Genomic DNA, 18,423 nt, shown 5'->3' on the forward strand with positions numbered 1-18,423 from the left:
ACACAGTCTGTGGTCCTGGGGACTGACTGCTAAGGGTGCTCCCCAGAACAAATACATATTCCAAGCTCAGTGACATGGTGCAGTCAATAGGTGGTGAAAACAACTCCCTGCATAGCAGCTGCTCATCTAGGCAATAATTTTACCCTTACTGAGTGAATTACTGTCAACCATGCAACAACGAAGTACAGGGGGGAAAAAATGTTCCCAGGCAGCAAGATTATTCTGTTTAGATATACTCTTTGATCAAAACAGAGAGAACAAATGGGACTTTTGCGTTTGGTGTGCTGCCAAATCTTAGTCAACATCAAATAAAACTTTGAAATACGTCTGTGATCTGTGAATAAGCCACGGCATCTAATTAAAACATATTTTCCCTCTGAAATGAGAGAACTTGCCTTGCTCATAAAACTCTGGTAGAAATTCATCACTTTTTGTGCTCTGTTAGCCCTGTTGGCACTTTTATTGGTACCTACCCCTTGGAGAGGGCGAATGGGGGGGATATCATAGGCATCCTTCTGGTGTTTGGAAGGGAATTCATAAACATAACCTTGTCCTGACCTGACTGGTGTTATTACCTGTGGGTAAAGGAAAAAGAGGAAATGTTAAGTCTCTGAGAATCTTGGCATGTTCCCTCTGTAACTACACAAGGTATAAACAATCCCGTCCTGTTAACATTCATGCTTCATTGGCAATGTTAGTAACACCAGTCTGCATACCCTCCTGAAAGCTGAACACCCTAAAATCAGTGTTAGTAGCTACAAATATACCATTTTTTCCTTACTGGACCAGCCCTGACATGACTGTTTGCTAGTGCTCTACACTGTCTTCTGCTTGTCCAGCACAGATTCTGTGCAAGTCTGAGAGCTCAGTCCTTTCTTCCCATTGACCTCCCATTAGCACAGACCACACGAGGCGATGGCTGCACCACCCACTTGCCAAGATCAGGGCTGTGTACACTGATCCTACTGGGTATGAGTGTCCCCACTCATTGTCAAAGGCTGAAAATACTATGTTTAGGCTCTTGGAGTCTATGCCTTTGCTTGTAGAGGTATTTCCCACCACCTCCAGCAGGACTCTGTGTGTTGTGTTCCACAGCACAACATCCTGGAGAACTGAGTGTGAATTGTGGCTTTGAAAACTCTTTACATAGGAACACCATGCTTAAACCTTTCAAAGCAGGACATTCAATTTTGCTGTCTCTGCTTGGTTTTTCCATGTTAGTGGCTAAGAGATGGAAAATGTCAAGCTTTTCTTGAAGTATATAACACAATAACAGCCTCTGAAAAACAAGAAAGCTTAGAATTTACATTTTTTGACATTTTGTAAATGATTAACTGCCATAATGACTACAAATAAAATCTGGTGAAAAAATAAATGCCTTAAGTCTTGGACAACAGAATTTCAGTACAGTGTGGTATAAAAGAAATGTTACCTAACCCCAAAAGCGAACTGGGTTTGTAGTGGAAATGCTGACATCTTAACCTCTGCTGGTGCTATTTAGCTCTAAGGAAAAAATATAAATACTGTAACCCGAAGGCACAAAATGGCAAATTACATAGGCTCGTATAAGATGTGGCTTTGTACTCAGCTGGGGAAAATTTTATACCAGAGCTACCTAACTCTCCTTAGAAATGTATGCAAGACATACCAACAGCATTTCTACCCGAATGCTCAGTAAGGATCCCGTGGCAGTTTTTGCTGTAAGGAATCCTTGCATCCTGGCCAGATTTCACAGTAAGTTTTTCTTGACTGAGGCCTCCAGGGGAAGTCCCTCATGCTAACCCCCTACCTCTTCTCTGCTGTGTTAACAACACAGGCTTTCCTTCTTTTCACTTGCCACCCAGATTTGGCTGTGTAGTCTGTCCCTGCACCTTGAAGCAATGACTGGATCCCCCCTCAGGTGGGTGCCTTGCCAGCACAAGTACAGGTCTGATCCAGTGAGCAGCCCAAGGCAGCAGCAGCCCCTGTCCTGACTGCATGGGCTTTGGGGAGAGGAGGAACAGTCACACCTGCCAGGCAGGGGAAGACCACGGCGTTTGCCAGTGCTTTTCCTTGAACTAGCATCAGAAGACAGCAACTGGAAGTGATAAGACTCCAGAGTGCTGCGTGTGAGAGATCTCCTGCTCAACTGGGCCTGTGGCTAATAGGACTTACAAACACAGGAGGCTTTTTTAAAAATAATCTAAAAAAATTACATTTATGGCAGGCTATTCCTGTCCCACAGAGTTACCTACTGCACTGTAAAAGGTATCTATGGGAAAAACTTTTAAGGAAGTCCTTTCTGAGGTTACTAGAAGCTTCCCATAATGGTTTACTCCAGACAGTATTCCCTCCCAGGACACTCTCATGTAATACTGGGATTATTCTGTTTGCTAGAGAAAATTCTAACTTGTATCAACATCACTTCTTCATGCTTTTTCTCCCAGTGAGGGCTAGTGATCAGACTAGAATAGTTTGCCATATATATTTTGCCTTCTTTTTTTCCCCCCAGCTGTGTACTGCCAGTCAAATGCTTTCTACCCAAGTCAAGAACAGAAGGATTTGGTTTTAAGCCATGTTTACTCAGAGGTTCCTTCCAAGGGCTCCAAAATTACAACCATGGAATTGCTTCAATGAGTCATTTGGTGTGTTAAAGTGATCCTCTGGGAGAACTGACAATGTACAGTAAAAACAAAGGGCTGTTTCCTGGGTAGCCCATCTCCACCAGCCCTTCTGCTGCTGTGAACACTGTGGTGGCATTAGGCTGTTTGCTAATATGCTGGGAAATTGCTTGACCATCTCAGAGAAAAGAAACAAGAGAGTGTTCATGGCAGGCAGCCAGAGACCCCACGCAGCGCTGGAAACAGGAGGAATGGTGCACTGCTGCAGTTTGGCTCTGCTTCACCTGCTGCTTGTTGCCTAGATGGACAATGCAGGACTCAGGACGTGTCAGGCTCCAAAAAGACAGATACTGGCTGCCCAGTGTGAAATTTTTATATCCACCTGATCAGCTTCGTTCTACACCAGAAACTGAACCAGGATAAAAGGAGGCTCAGGGGAGACCTTATCACTCTCTACAGCTCCCCAAAAGGTGGTTGTAGCCAGGTGGGGATTGATCTGTTCTCCCAGGCAATGACTGACAGAACAAGAGGACACAGTCTTAACCTGTGCCAGAGGAAGTTTAGGTTGGACATTAGAAAAAAATGCTTCACTGAAAGAGTGATTGGGCACTGGAATCATCTGCCTGGGGAGGTGATGGAGTCACTGCTCCTAGAAATTTTTTAAAAAAGACTGGATGTGGCACTCAGTGCCATGGTTTAACTGATGGGGAGGTGTTAGGTCACAGGTTGGACTTAATGATCTCAAAAGTCTTTTCCAACCTAGCTCATTCTGTGATTCTGTGATAAAAGACACCACCACTCTCTTCTTGCTCAGAGAATTGATCTCCATGAACAAAGTCACAGGCCTCTAATATAAAAAAAGGGAGTTGATCCAAGCAGCAAAGGTAGTAAGGCGTAGAATCACAGAAGGCTGGAAAAGACCTTCAGGATCACTGAGTCCAACCATAAACCCAGCAATGCCAAGTCCACCTCTAAGCCACGTCCCTAAGCACACACAGGTAAAAAAAACATTTGTTCTTCTTACAGGTAAACATGGTATTTTGCTTTTGTAAAAAGAAGCCCTGGTCACAAAACAGATGATATCCTTGCACCATGGAGCCTGGAACACGCATGGAAGAAGCTTGCTCACACCCAGTACTTGCAGAGAAATTCTCCCTCACTCTGCTTACAGGAGTTTTATGCAGCTGCAGTTACTCTTGTACCTCATCTTTCGAGGCCTTTCCCACTTTTCAAAAAATCCTGACATACCAGAAGCCACATGAAAGATTTACAGTACAACAAGGCTGCCGGTTTTATTTACTGTGCTACGATATAACCCAAAAAAGCTACACTAAAGCTAGATGGACCACATGAAGGAAACCAGTTTCGCTCAGCACTCCAGGACTTTTTACATCATCCAGACACTTTTGCTCTTTCCCAAACCTGAAGCAGTGATCAAGCAGGATCACTCCTTTATTTGGCTGAAACAAAAACATGTTCTGGGTGTGTCTGGCTGTTGTCAAAGAAAGTGAGAGGTTAAAGCATGAAATGCTTGATTCTGGGTATTCATGAGCAAAGTCTGCTTGCAAATGCAACCATGGACAGAAGACCTGAGCTGTCTGCAGGGCTGTGTTCAGCAGTGCACCCTACTTTTGGTGGCACTTATTTTCCAAATAAAAATGTATCAGATGCTTTTATGTCTGCTCCTCTTTAGGCTCTTGAAAAAGTTATAGGAAAGGCAAAAAAGATGACAGATGACTTTATGAAACCCAGCAACAACCAGGGTTTGCTGGCAACATCAAAGACAGCTTTTTTCTCCCAGTGACACGGGTATATTTTCCTCTGTAGAGGATTATTATCCAGTAACAACATGTCATGAGCAATTTCACAGCAAAATCTCCTGCAGATGATAATCTGCACCGAGTACAAGAATGTTTCCTGTTGTACCTCAACTCCTCTTTCCTTCCAATGCTTTTCATTAAGCTAAACACGCTTATTCCTGGTCAACTCAGAACAGAAGCAGCTCATCACCAAAGCTTATCTTGAGTAAACATTTTGTAACAGTAATTAAAAGAATGCCCACACTGCTTGACAAAGATAAAATGTAGGGCCTTTGTTCTTAACTTCCATGACCTCACATGGGACATCAGGACATGGGCTTGCACTGCTTCTTCTGTATGAGGAAGAGAGGGGTAGCTGAGCAGGTGAAATATGAAAGATACCAAACCCAGTCAGAAGTAACTCTTGATTTGGGATATTTACCCATGGCCCTTCCAATGCATTGTTGAGCAATTTCTTATGGTTTTATTTTTGATGGTACATGTGTACTTCTGAAGATGAATTCAGAAGGAAGGAGATGACTGCAGAGGAAAAGTTCCACATTACCCACTTTAGAACAGGGATAGCAGCCCCATCTGGCACTCAAAAATTTATTTTCTAACAATTGTCATTGCACTTCATACCTCACAAGGATTATTTTTCCTTTTACCTCTTCTGTTTTAAGAATGCCTGTGGTCATCCAAGTATAAAAAAATAAACGTGCATTACAAACCAGCAATTTTCCTTGTTTATGTCTTAAAGGAAACAGATGGTGTTCCCACAAACTATCTAGCCCAACATTCTGAAAACATTGTTAACCACTTAATCCGTGCAGAGCAACTAACAGGGACCAGCTTTGGCTCTGGTGAGACATGTAATGAGCCTTCAAACTTTCAGTACTACAAAACAAAGACAAGTGAGGAGAAAGTTTGTTCTGTTCTTGCTGAAGACTACGCTCTTCCAAAAGCAATTACTTGGGCCTTTTCCATGCCAATGGCATGTCTCTAACCAAGAAAAAAGAGCTGAATGTGCATGTACTTTACAAAATACCCAGTCCTGTGTTTCATTAAATCCCACTTTGCTAAATATAGGGAGGGAAAAACCAACATTCTATTTCTTCCAGGATTAAAATGCATGTAAGGCTGCAACGGAGAACATTCCTAACTACGGCAACAAGTCCATTCTCGTGCTTACAGCAGATACACAACACAGTAGTTTACATTGTTTCACAAGGACAAAGAGCAAATAAACTTACTGAAGCAAACAACATTACTTTGAATTTATAGCAGTACCGTGGCAGGCAGAATTTAGCCTGTTCTCATGAACTGCAATTCCTGATATGCAGAATGATGGGAAACAAGTGAGTTTTACAGGTTACAGAACTGATCAGAGGTATGTTGTACCTCTGCAACACCTTGCCCCACCCAAACCACAGGCAGAGGGGACCTAAAAAGAGCTGCTTGGTATTTCCCAGTATGCCCTCTCAACCCCAAGAAGTCACTGATGATTGCTGACTGCTTTTTAAATAGATTTAAAGTAGTACTTCTTGAAGGTGGGAAAGAAGGGGGCATATATTTTAAATCGGAACACAGAACTGTATTAAAACACATTTCAACCTACGGGCAGGGCTCAGCTGCTGATGAGCTACTGCCATCCACTGCTTACCCTTTCCCCCTTGGGAAGAGTTCTGCCCTGGAGGAGGCCGAGTGGTGGTGCATGAAAAGGGGCTGGCATAAAGCCTGGGTGTGGGAAAAGGGAATCAAAGTGTAAGGAAATAATAATAATAGTAATAAAAAACTAAAAAATAAAAGAGAGAGATAAGTAATGTCTGTTTTCTGTTGTAAATGATTTCTGTAAATTTAATATGACGCTCTAATTGTTGAAATTCTGCTGCTGAGCCCCTTAAGTGGATATATAATAGCCACCTGGGCTCTCTTACGCTTGTAACAAGTATAAAATAGACAAAGAGAATATAGGGAAAATCAGAGAGAATGAAGGGGAAAAAACTCCATATTCTCTTTAGACTTTTGCAAGGCAGTGGCAGGAGCCATTGAATGATGTCAGACCAGGCAGTGAACCACCTCTTTCTTGGCCCTTCTTTCTGTTCTGCTGCATGTACTTAGTAAGCCATGTGTGTTTTTTTAAACATTTTGAAGTTTTTTTCCCCTTGGGAAGGTTCAGTAGCTAAGCTTAACTGCAGGAAGGTTAGGTTGATAAACAGAGTCTCTAAGGTGATTTGGGTATTTGAAAGAACCTGGCTAGCTGGCTAAAACTCTTGTCATTTTTACAAAAAGCACGTAGTGTTTTCACTCATGTCTTCTGCAAACTGCATCAGGATTTCCAGAGACTGATAATAAATCTCCTGACAGTAATACCTACTGTATCACTTTCTGTTGCCTGCTCTGAAAAAAAACAAGCAGTCATGTCTTTACTTACTTTATTTGCTGTATACAATAACATACAGTGTATTTCCCTGCTGCCAATGAGTAAAGGTTGGAGTTTCACAAATGCTAAGGATGCTCTTATCACTGTTTGGGTTTGTAAGTTGCTATAGGTCTTAAGATTATGAACTTATAACACTTTATTTTAATCCAAATAATATATGAACATTGGGCCACAATAAAATGTTCTGGTGTAGTACGTTTTGCCAAGACTGAGCTGTTGGAGAGCTTTGGTCAAGTCTCACAAGCTGGAAGAGAGGGGCCAAGTCTGTAGAGGCATTTCTGCTGATGCACTGGACTTGTAGCTCAGGTAGGAGTAGTTTCTAGTGCTAAGGCCCAAATGTCTCTGCCAGGCAAGAGGAAATTGGCAGAAATGACTGTACTGATTTTCTGGGCTGAGCAAGTCATCAGCTGCAGCGCGTGGCAGAAAGAAATGCGGCACCAAGGCACATTGTGACACCTCTGCTTGTCTTTGAGTGGGTGTTCACCACTGAGATTTCTTAGAATATTCAGATGTGTGAAGATAAGGACATGTGACAAATACTACCCTGATACAGAACTGATTTCTTTCTTCTTCAAGAAAACCTGCTTATTTTCTCCTACAAGACCTACACCTATGAAGATTCTTCTGTAAATGCTTTCAAAAGCTAAGCAGGTGCAGATGGCACTTATTCATGCTGTGTTAAATTAAAAATGCTTAATTCTGCAGGCTCAGGCATTTAAACAGAAACTTTTAAATGTGCCTAGGAAGTGCCTCACCAGTAGATGCTCAGTCTTAAAGAACGCCCCTGTGGTACTGTCATGTAAACAACAGCATGTAATGAAAATGGGTGTTACAATTGTGAGGTTGCATTATTTCAACAAGACTTATACAAGCCTTGGGTTGTGAGTCTTGAAGATGTAGAGCACAAGCTGTGAAACAAATTTAAGATAAAAAATGTGACATCACAAGCTGGCCTAGATTCAAACCCTCACTGCTGGTGAAAAGGGTATAACCAACTGCTTTGCAACTAGCCTAATACTGACTTTTTAACTTCTGGTGTGACCTTTTCCATTAATCAGTAACAAAAGCAGGGTCATTACACTGTTTTTAAGTTTAATTTTTTTTTTCTAAATCTGAAATGCAGGTTTATAATCTTTCTAAACAATTAACAAAAAAAACCAAAAATAAAACCAAACCAAAACAAAAAAAAAAACCAAACCAAAACAAAAAAAACCAAAAAAAATAAATGTGGAGTTACATAAATGTCCTAAGCTTTGATTAGTATAACATGACAGAGCTGTATGAAGTTGGTGGAATAGTGCTGAACTTGCATCAGCTGTAGCTTTAGATGATAGTGTTGCATTTTTTCTCACTGATGTTCATGATTGCAAATTAAATGCAGATAAAAAGATCTGTATCTCCAGATCTTACTCAATGAGCTGTACAAAGCACAAAGAAAAAAAAGGTCAACATTTCTGACACTGGCAAGATTTGACAGGGTTTTTACTTTTTTTTCCTTTATTTTATGATGTTTTCGTGACATGATCCTGCTCTCTCTCACATCAGCTCTAAGGCTTGCTGCCAGTTGTGTTAAGAGCAACATTTCTGCTTGCTTCAGTGGAACAGCTTGGTGCTGGCTGGCCTTGAACTGAAAGGCTGACTGGGAAGGGGTATTTCCAAGATTCTGGTAAGAGTCATTCTTGCTTACAAAATGCAATTAAAGGCAGTCAAACCAAAACTTCTGAGAATGTCCCATTTTTGGGAGGAGAGGAAGAGAACAAGAGAGATGAGCAAATCATATCATTACTATTAAACTGTCAGCATTTTTAAGAGGAGTGAAGAGGATAGTTGTCCAACATCCTTGATAAGAGTTTTAACAGTGTCATGTCATCTCATGAAAATTACTCGTATTTCAGCAGACAGAGACATCATTGATTTTGCATGCATTGGCCAAGAGAGCTAAAAAGCTAATGTGTTAGAGGACTGGTGATAGAACAGGCATGAACTCTGAAACAATGTCTGTGGATGTGTCTTACAGAGAAAGAATCCCCCCCCCAATTATTGTGTGATAAGTTTTAGTAGAGAAATATGCATGTCTGCTAAAGCATTCTCTGGAAAACTAATTAAATCTGAGCTGCAGTTTTGATAAATGAGAGAGTATGTGGCAAAACTCAGCACCTCAGCATTCAGGTCTCTTGTCCATGATTAAAAAGAGTATCTTGCTTTGGCCATCCCAGTCTGCCTAGTCTCTCCACTTTAAAAAGGTTGTCACATGAAGAACCAATTGCATTCTGGTACTTGTTTTCTGTGCTGGTAATACTATGACTGTCTCTTATCAAAGACAGAAGCCCAAAGTTAGGGCAAGTTTGGCAGAGGAGAGGAAAGAAAGAAAAAGAATGAGCTGTTAAGACAGGTAGGACAGAGAATATCTTGTTGTGAATGACATGAAATCCTAAAGGCTCACAAACAAAAAACAGTTTGGTTCAGCTCATACAAATAATTTTAATTCTTTTGAGGTGCTTCATATTTTTTCTGTTATTTCTTTCCTCCTATATTGAATTTCTAGGTTGAGGGGGGAAGCTTCTTTTGGGAATTGTTGTAGCAGGGTATTTCCATCACTTCTTGCTTCCCTTCCTTTAAGACATTTCTCAGAACAGATCCTTTCCTGACAACAGGGAACAGTTTTTGTGAATTGGCATTTCCCTGTGGGCAAAAGAATGGTTGAGACGGAGCATTGCCAGAGAGTTTCAATTCCACAAGAGTATTCTCAGAGGTGCACCTGGGCAGAAACAATGGAAGTGCCCCTAAATCACTTAAGCTGGGAACTATGTTGCTCTGAGAGAGAGAGAGAGGCAAATTAAACCTTCCATGAGGAAGCAGCTTGATTTGATTTGATTTGATTTGATTTGATTTGATTTGAATTGTAGAGGTTCTCTGGCTCACAAGCTGTATTGGCTCCACTTCTATATGGGTATCTCAGGGCAGCTGTACAGACAAGTGCTTCTAGTAAGTGGTGTTTAGATTAGCACAGCTTGCTTTGGCAAGTTTATGAAATGCATAGACACCTTTTAAACAGATATAAACTCCATCTTTAATTGTTTGTTGCATCTGTATAATAATTATACCAGACCTCAGTCATGACTGATTGTCCATATGTAAAAGCTGTGATGATAAGACCCAATGGGAATATATTATTTCAAGGACTAGGGATGGACTGGCTTATGGAAGGTTCCTGTCTCCTAGGAACTTATCTACCTTAATTTCACTTTGCTCCCATTTTAGTCTGTTTGGGGAGAAAGATTCATTTAGAGTCGTGTTAAAAAAAGAAAAAAAGATGCAATACTGCCACTGCTATATGAAAAAAGAAAAATTAAAACGTTTCATGCAAACATATGGAATGATGATATTCTGATGTTAATTAGTCATCCTCCAAAAAAAAAATCTAAAAAAACATAGAATGCCTGCCAAGACTTTAGATTTCACTAGAACTGTAGTTTCTGATGGCCAGCAACCTGTCTTCATCAACCCATTTCCTATCTCCAGAAACCACACTTCCTCCTTGTGATGAGATTCACTTTCTGAATAATCAGTTTTCCACTCATGTGGAAATTTTTTTTCTAAAATGCTCTGTTGCTGTGCTTAGTTTTTAGTGCTTAGGGGCAATTTAGAATACCCGAATTCAGTGTTTTGTTTCAGACATAACCAAAGGTTCAGTTAGGTTTCTCACCACCAAGAAAGAGCCCATAAGCTTGCATTTTTCTTTCATTATTATTATTATTAGTAGTATTATTCCTATTGTTTTACTATTTTTAGCAAAGGTTTGATCCTGCTCTTGTGCAGACAGATTTGTGTTCCTGGAGACCTTGGCTATAGGATGGGATTGCAGGACTGGCCTTTTTTATTGATACTCCAGGGGGAAAAATGCATGCCTCTGGTCTACAAATAGAAGTGATGAAAAAGAGCCCTGTGCTCAGGGAGGAACAGGGTGTAATGCTGAGCTCATGTATTTGCTCAGCCTAATAAAATGCAGTCTTTTTCTCAAAATACTTCTCTACAAATCATATTAGTGACTACCTACTGCTTACTCTGCCTTGTGGATGAGGGATTAACTGCACTGACTTTTTATCAGTAAAATGGTTGTTCTCCAATTAACGTCACATGGAAAGTTACAAGTGAAACTCCCGAGCCTAAGAAAACGGCTGTGTGCTGTTCCAAACACTGAGCTTGCATTTTATTTGAGGTATTTTCATCCTTTAGAGCACACTTTGTGAAAGCGAGCCCCGAGTGTTGAGGTATGTGTTACCATTCCTGCTGCACTCAGCAAACTTCCTGTGTGTTCAGCACTTTTAACACTGAAGCAGTATTTTGTTACGAGGGTTACAAATCCCCAGAAGTAGAGTTTGTAAAGTGAAAGCAGAAGAGGGACTATATGATCACTGTTTGGACCATTTGTGGAAACCCCACCACAGGAAACTCTGGTATTTCAGGCCTGAGGGTAAACGGGGACATTATCTTGGAATGTAAATACATTTTACCAACAAACTACAAAACACTAGATATGATCCCATTCTTTCTGATAACAAAATAATCTGTCACACAACTCTTTACTGTGCTTAATGTCTTTCTCTTCTTACTTCCTAAGTGTGAAAACAGGCAAGGAAAAGAAAGCAATAATGTAAAGGCAGGCTTATTTCTGGAACATTATAAGGAGCCATTTGTTTCTTCCCAGCTAGGCCAGTACTTGTGTAATTGGAAGGAAAAATGTCATAATGTGGCTAACTGGCTCCTGCTACTGAAGTCTATGCCAGAATTGTCAGGGTGGTGCTGTTTGTGGGGTGGTGTTTCTACTTTCTCGTGCATTGAACCAGCATGACTCTTAATATAAATAAAAACCAGGGAACAAGGTCCGTTCCCATAGCCATGGTTTACCCAAACCTCCTGCTGAAGGCAGTGACCTCTTGATAAAGGCAGAGATAGTAGGATGGTGGGGTGTGAAACCCTTGATTTGTCAAGGACATGTTTACACTTGGAAATAGGCCAGGGATGAAGATGAGTTCCTTCCTTATTCCGCTCCATCCGCTTAGAAAAGGTGGATAAATCTGGGTGTTTCCTGAACTGCACTGTTCCAGCTCAAAGAGACCAACAAACAAAAAAGGTGTTCTGTTCCAAGCTGGCATTAATCTCTATTTGCCTGAGTTGGTCCATGCCTTGCGGGAGCTGTAGTTCAGGGCTGGTAACTCCCACAGTGCAGGCTCTTCCCTGCTCAAACATCAGTCTCGTTCTGTTTTGTGCAGTTTCCTTGATCAACAGCTCTCCTGAGAATCACTGGTTCCTACAGAAAGCTGTTTTCCAACAAGCAAATAATTCCCTTAATTTTTTTGGCCAATGCCAAAAAAAAAAAATGATGGCAGGGACAGCACAACAGGTCAGCTAGGGGAAACACTGAACCAAAAAATGGGTGTTTAAATTATGGCAGTGACTTTTTTTTTCCTTCATGCCTAGCCTTCCCTACCTCAAAGCTTTGGTGTGAACCAATGATTAATCACAGATGCAAAACAATCTTTGTGCTCTGGCAGCACCTTTCCCAAAGGACGTTCCCAAAGCAATCTGTACAGAATGAGTTCCCTCATAATTAACCCACATGTTTTGCAGATGAGGTGCAAAAGCACCACTCACGACCATGCAGAATTCTCTGACAAGGATAAAATCCAGGTTTCCTGAATGTCAGATTTATCTGAAGGTTCTTTCCCTTTGCTGGCTGAAGCAAAAGAGAGTAAGCTCCAAGGCAGAGCACAGAAAGAGGGAATAAATTCTAAGATACAGCTTCCACCTCTTCACACTCCTCAGACTCTCTCCACATTTTGGGATGGAATCGTTTTGCGACTGAACTTGCAGCAGAGCTGCAAAAGCCTGGGGCTAACCAAGGCTAATTTGAAACCAACCCTCCTTATCTCTGTCGATGGTAGAGTGAGTTCTGGAAGCTGCTATTTTTATTTGATAGAGGGAGCCGATACAGCTCTGTTGTCAGCAACCAGTTTGGCCAGAATCAATTAATCACTGTAATTACCTGCCTCAGGACTCCTTTTTTGCCTAGCACTGCCTTGCTGGCTGAGGAGATGCATTCCCTCAGCACAGCTTAATAACATACCTGCTGTTGATTTACTGCTGCTCCAGGCTAGACAATTCCTGCCTGACAGCAGCTCCTAGGCCCTGCCTGCAAAACCTGTATGGCAGCCAAGGCACACGTTTGCACAAGGGAAGCAAGCAGACACGTGCAGAAAGGGATAGCACAGAAACTGCTGCTGGTCCCACTTAGAGAAGCGACCAGAGGACTCAGTTTTCTTCTCTAGCTCCTGCTCTGGGAAGGGAGAAGACTTGCATACAGCAAGAGCTTGCAGCAAAACCCTTCAACATCCTTAACGCTACTAAAATACACAGCTTGCTGACCAGCTGATTCTGCTGATGGAAGGAGGCAGAGTGGCTCATTTTAAGCCTTTGAAGCAGGTGTCACAAGTCTGAGAAAGGATATTATTAATTTTGGAAGACAAAGGAAAGAGACCCCCAAATCAAACCTTCAAGATGCCCAGCTCTTCTTAGTATTAAGGATTGTTTTTACTGATCCCTAGAGGAGGACAATTTGGAGGGCAGACTGTTTCCTCATACAAAGGAGACAAGTGCTAAAGTGCTTCCCTTTAATTAGGTTTTTCTTTCACAAGGGAATTAGCAGAGAGTTGCAGCTGTAGCTGTAAAAAAGCAGCTTAGCAAGATCAGGATGATAAAGAATGGAGTCATTTTACCTCAAACACCTCCTTCACTAGTAAATTGTCTCTTGCCTGCCAGTTTCAATCCCAATGGGCTCCTTTTAGTGTAGAACTGAGCAATTCCAAGGAGCAAGAGATATATCTACCTCTGATCAAAGCAGGATTGCTGCCATGAGTTTTGCCAGCCACTAATACAACACAGTGAATACTGAGACTAAGGACTCTTAGGCTAAATAAATTTAAGTCAGGACTAAAGCAAGTAGCAAATATTGGCTAGGGGTAAGTGGGTTGACACTTACTCTGATTAAATACCATTAATTAAATGCCACTATTATATTATAAAATGCTTTATAAACGTGCATGTTTAGTTATTTTACAGTAAGTAGCATAGGTGGCCTTTCATAGCTTGCAAAGAATTAAATGAAAACAAGTCACAACTCCAACAAATAGACACATTTCTAAAGGTTATTTGAACTAGAAAAATTCACAATCGAGGTTGCTGAAAAAATTTCTAGGCAGAAACTTGGAGAAAACAGGTGCTTTACAGCTTCTGATTTTTGTATCTCAACAAGAATTTTGCACTTAAGACTAAAACAAAGATTTCAGCCTCTTAGTGTTTCAAGGGTTTTAACAGCCCTAGCAGCCAACCAATTTAGGCAGAATGTCCTCTTATTTTCATTGGAGCTGGAGAGGGTGGGAGGAGGGAGAAGAAACCTCTCATCAGCTGGAAAATTCTTTCTGTTCGGAGTAGAAACACATATTCATTATGCTAAGCAAACTGTCCTAATAGTATTTAGGCAAGTCAGGTCCTAAAATGAAGGTACATAGTGCTCATTCCAAACTAATACCCTGGGCTTTCCTACAGACCTTAGTGCAGATCTTCTATATGGTGCATCTCATGTACCCAAGCTGGAGGCATCTCTGAACAGTGCTGTAAAATGTTTCCTGCAGCCCTACCCAAAAATAAGATCTCTTCTGTGCTGCCCCATCAACAGGCTATTTACCAGGTGCTCACCAACTATCTTGGAGGGTATCCACTATATATAGGCAAATAATACTGTCCCTGGAAAAGATTTCAATGTATGCAGTCTATATGGAAAGAAGAAAATGACAGAAAATATATGAGTTATCAAGAAAACCCATGTAATTGCTCCAACAAAGCTCCTATCTCTGCCTGTGCAGCAAGTGCAATTTTCTCGTGTTATCTTCCTGCACAGCCTATAAAGCCTAACTATGGAAAAGCTGAGCAAGTGAACCTCCTTATAAATTGACTTGGAATGGTTTTGCAGACCTTTCTCTCTTGCTCAGAAGGCAAAAAATCCATTTATTCTTATCAAGGAAAATGAAATTGTAACAAGGAAATAAAAGCATTAGAAGATGTCTTCCAAAGGCCTCATTTGAAAAAGGCTGACTAGTGGGTGATGTGGGGGAAAAACACGAAACAGATGGTCCTGCCAATCTAAATCAGACGAAAGTTTAAACCAGTGAAGAACTTCCTGAGAGAGCCATCATCTGCTCACATAAACTGGAGCTTAATGCTGTGCTTTAAGCTCTAAAGGTAAGGAGAATGCATATATCTGGAGCTGTTTAACTGGGAATGGAGGGACTGAAATAATTTCTTTTTGGCGTTGTAACACTTCCTTCCTTGGGTACCTTCCTTAATCCTTTTCAGTCACCAGGGTACCTGGCAGGTAGCCTGTGAAGGTTAAATGAGGGAGTCGCAGAAGATGGGGAGAACTTAGGAAGAACAGCAGGAATAAGGGGGGACCCACATAATGCAATAATGCAGTAATGGCTACATCATGGATCTGCTGCAGCTCTCACTTTCACCCAAGAAATTTAACTGTAGATAAACATCAAGTGCACTCTTAAAAGGTTTAGGTTTAGTATTAAAACATCCCTCATTATCATCATCCTCTTGTTTCCTCACTCTTAAAAATACGGCCCTTGTCAAATCAATCACTGATTCCTCTTTGTAGTTTAGACCAACTGGGACTGCTCCAGCAAGACAGTATATAATTTTTAATTAAACAAAAATTACTTGGGCAGATGATGTAACTGTTCATTAATAAGTGTGAGAGTTCATCTTGCTGCAGCAGCTCTTTTGAACATATAATGTGAGAGTGCCATAGGCCAAATGTGTTTCAGCCTGGGAGGAACCTGAATCCTTCTCTCAGCACAAGTGAGCTGCTTTGGAGCTAAGAAGTAAAAGCAAACACACACACCTTGTTACTCACAGCTGGACCATCAATACACCTCTGCATGGAGGGTGGCACCTGGTAAATATCTTGTCCCACCAGACCATGACCAGTGGGTATCTGGTAAATTCCCTGATTCTGGTGGGAAGGCGGCACTTGGTAGACAGGGTCCCGTGCTGAGGCGTGTGAGCTTGGCACTTGGTAGATCTTTTGGTGGCTGAAGGGCTGATTCATCAATCCTGAGCTGGGCATATCCTGGCCAGAAGGAGTGTCCTGGACCACGGGACCTATCAGGAGTTTGACACGGTTGCCTGGGACGATGCCTTGCCGGCCGTGTAAGGAGCAGAGCCACCATCCTTCCAGACCCTCGGTGTTCTGCTCTATCACCGTCAGGATGTCTCCCTTGCGGAAGGCCAGCTCTTCTGCACACTCAGGGACATTGTCATACAGGGCTCTTGCCATGAGATTCTGTGGAGAAACAAAAGGCAAGAGCAGCAAATCAACAAACAAGCCAGAATTTTCCTATATCTTCAAGCACATTCTAAGTGATAAGAAATAAGAACTGAATTTGAAAAATAAGTGTGCAGGGAATCAAAATAACATGGACAATCATACAGCACAGGATTCCTCTGTCCCAAGTTGGAAAAATGAGAGGCTTATGCATTAGCAACACTGCTAATGAGAAATCTTCCAGCAACAGTGGGTCAGATAGAAGCTCTTTATATGGCCTAGTCACCTGAGCAGACAGAAAGTCAGGAGAGTTCTGCTCCTGCCACTGAGGAGCTCTTCCCATGAATGAAGGGCTTGTACCTTCATCTCTTGACATTCATTTCCCTATAAACATGTTCTGTGTACTGCTGCAGTCAGCTAGCAGCCATTAAAAATAAACCTGAACAAGACTCACAAGGAGTGAGTAATCCAGAGTAGTATTTTCCAAACATTTTTATACTTGTGGGGTCCCAAAAGACTTTCCATGGAGATGCAGACCCCATTAGTGCAAAGACAGTGGCCTGGCTTTTTTAGCTGACACCTGCATGTGCCTTAAAGCGATGGATCTGTAGACCACCTGGTAAGAAAAGCTATCTAAAATACAAATTGACAAAATGTCACAGGTTTTGAGCCACGATGCTCATCTTTGTATGTAGCTTTGTGCCTTTTCACTCTCTGCAAACTTCTTCAGGGGCACAGCACAGCAGTAGCTAAATGGTAAAACACTTCCTCCCCTGCTGCCTCAAAACCACCACCACAATAAAAAACCCTCCAAAACAAATTCAAAGAATACAGTTCCTCTTGAGTTCCACCCTTTGTAGAAAGAAGTAATGTGCCCAGTGACCCCAAGAGGGGTCATGCCTTCACCATGAGGATAGCAGTGCCCATCTCTGTGGGTCAAAGAATGCAAGAATGTAGGTATCAACCAGCACCATAAAGAGCCTCTGTGTATAACTTAAGGGGAGTGTTAGAGCAGCCAAGGAGTATCTTTGGCTTGTGTCAATATAGTTTAAGCACTCTTAGATGCATTTTACTTGACTATGTCAAGTGGAGCAGTACCATTACCACAAGGAACTTCACACAGCTCTACCCCCAAGCATTTTCCAAGTGTTTCAGGCAGGCTTCGCAGCTTGCCCTGACTTCTGTCCTGTTGGGGTTCTACTCCCAGCAGTACCTCTGCTATGAAGCTTTTCAGCCAGCTCTGAGTTGATGTAAGACTGTTGGCTGTGATGTGTTACTAATAAGTACCCCCTCCTCTCACAGATGGAACTACCTGCCTTTCCTCTTTGCAGGCCTCTATGGCACATCCAGTTCTGAATAACTGGCCAAGGTATCCAATGGAAAGTAGGCAGTTTGTCTGCACTAACATTCTTGGACCCCTCAAAAAGGCCATGAAGATTTAATTTCTTGGCTCTGGTGATATTTCTAGAGGTGTTGGAAACAACTGCCCCATGACTGCCTGATTTTCAGTGAAGGAGGTCAGCAGAGATGGTTATAACCTAATTGTAAGCACTTGAAAAAACATACAGAGCTCTGGATCTGGAGTGTTCAAGCTGAAATATTTGGATTCAGTGCACAAACTGAAATGGTTCTAATCCACCAAAAAGGATGCAGTTGTCTTAAAGATTTATCTTACCTATGTCAAAGGAATAGCATCAAGTACAGTTTAGTGTTTTTATTTGTCAAATTTATCCTCCTCCTTGGACATATCAGAGCTTCTTTTATTTATCATCCCTTACTTGTTTTGTCTTTCCCTGTTGACACACTGATGTTTTCCCATCTCTCCTTAAGACAGAGACTTTCATTTGACCTTGCTCAGTGCAGCAGGTTGTGTTCAGGGCTGACTGGTGGATAAGCTCAGATATCACATAAAAGGTAGGTGAACTTGCATTTCCCAAGACATGCAGTGTTGAAACGGGGTGCACGAGATCAATTTCCTCTTCTCTGAATGGGAGATCAGCTTTCAAATGTATGAGAAACACTGGCTTTGCCTTTCATCAGCATCATTAGTGAGGTCGGTATAAATTCAGCTTTGGCTTGGAAAAGCAAGATTGCCATTTTTAACTCCCTCTGATGTACCTCTACTCAGCTCATCAGTCAACAACACTAAGATACCAGAATACAGATAAGGCAGGGAGCAATTTTTGTCCATGC

At 41.7% G+C, this 18,423-nt stretch overlaps 1 protein-coding gene across 2 annotated transcripts in view; it reads right to left on the bottom strand.

Annotated features, from left to right (window-relative positions):
- Positions 1 to 18,423, bottom strand: part of NEDD9 (neural precursor cell expressed, developmentally down-regulated 9) — a 100,919-nt gene that overhangs the window by 6,043 nt on the left and 76,453 nt on the right. For both annotated transcript variants that reach the window (XM_014254575.2, XM_014254574.2), the window contains 2 exons: positions 15,808 to 16,248; positions 474 to 575 (listed from right to left, as the gene is read on the bottom strand). In XM_014254575.2, coding sequence (XP_014110050.2) covers positions 474 to 575; positions 15,808 to 16,248 — 543 coding nt within the window. The remainder of the gene's footprint in view (positions 1 to 473; positions 576 to 15,807; positions 16,249 to 18,423) is intronic.

Source organism: Pseudopodoces humilis, chromosome 1 (genome assembly GCF_049639895.1).
Source record: "Pseudopodoces humilis isolate 2021_Gansu_Grassland_sample_001 chromosome 1, ASM4963989v1, whole genome shotgun sequence".
NCBI lineage: Eukaryota > Metazoa > Chordata > Aves > Passeriformes > Paridae > Pseudopodoces > Pseudopodoces humilis.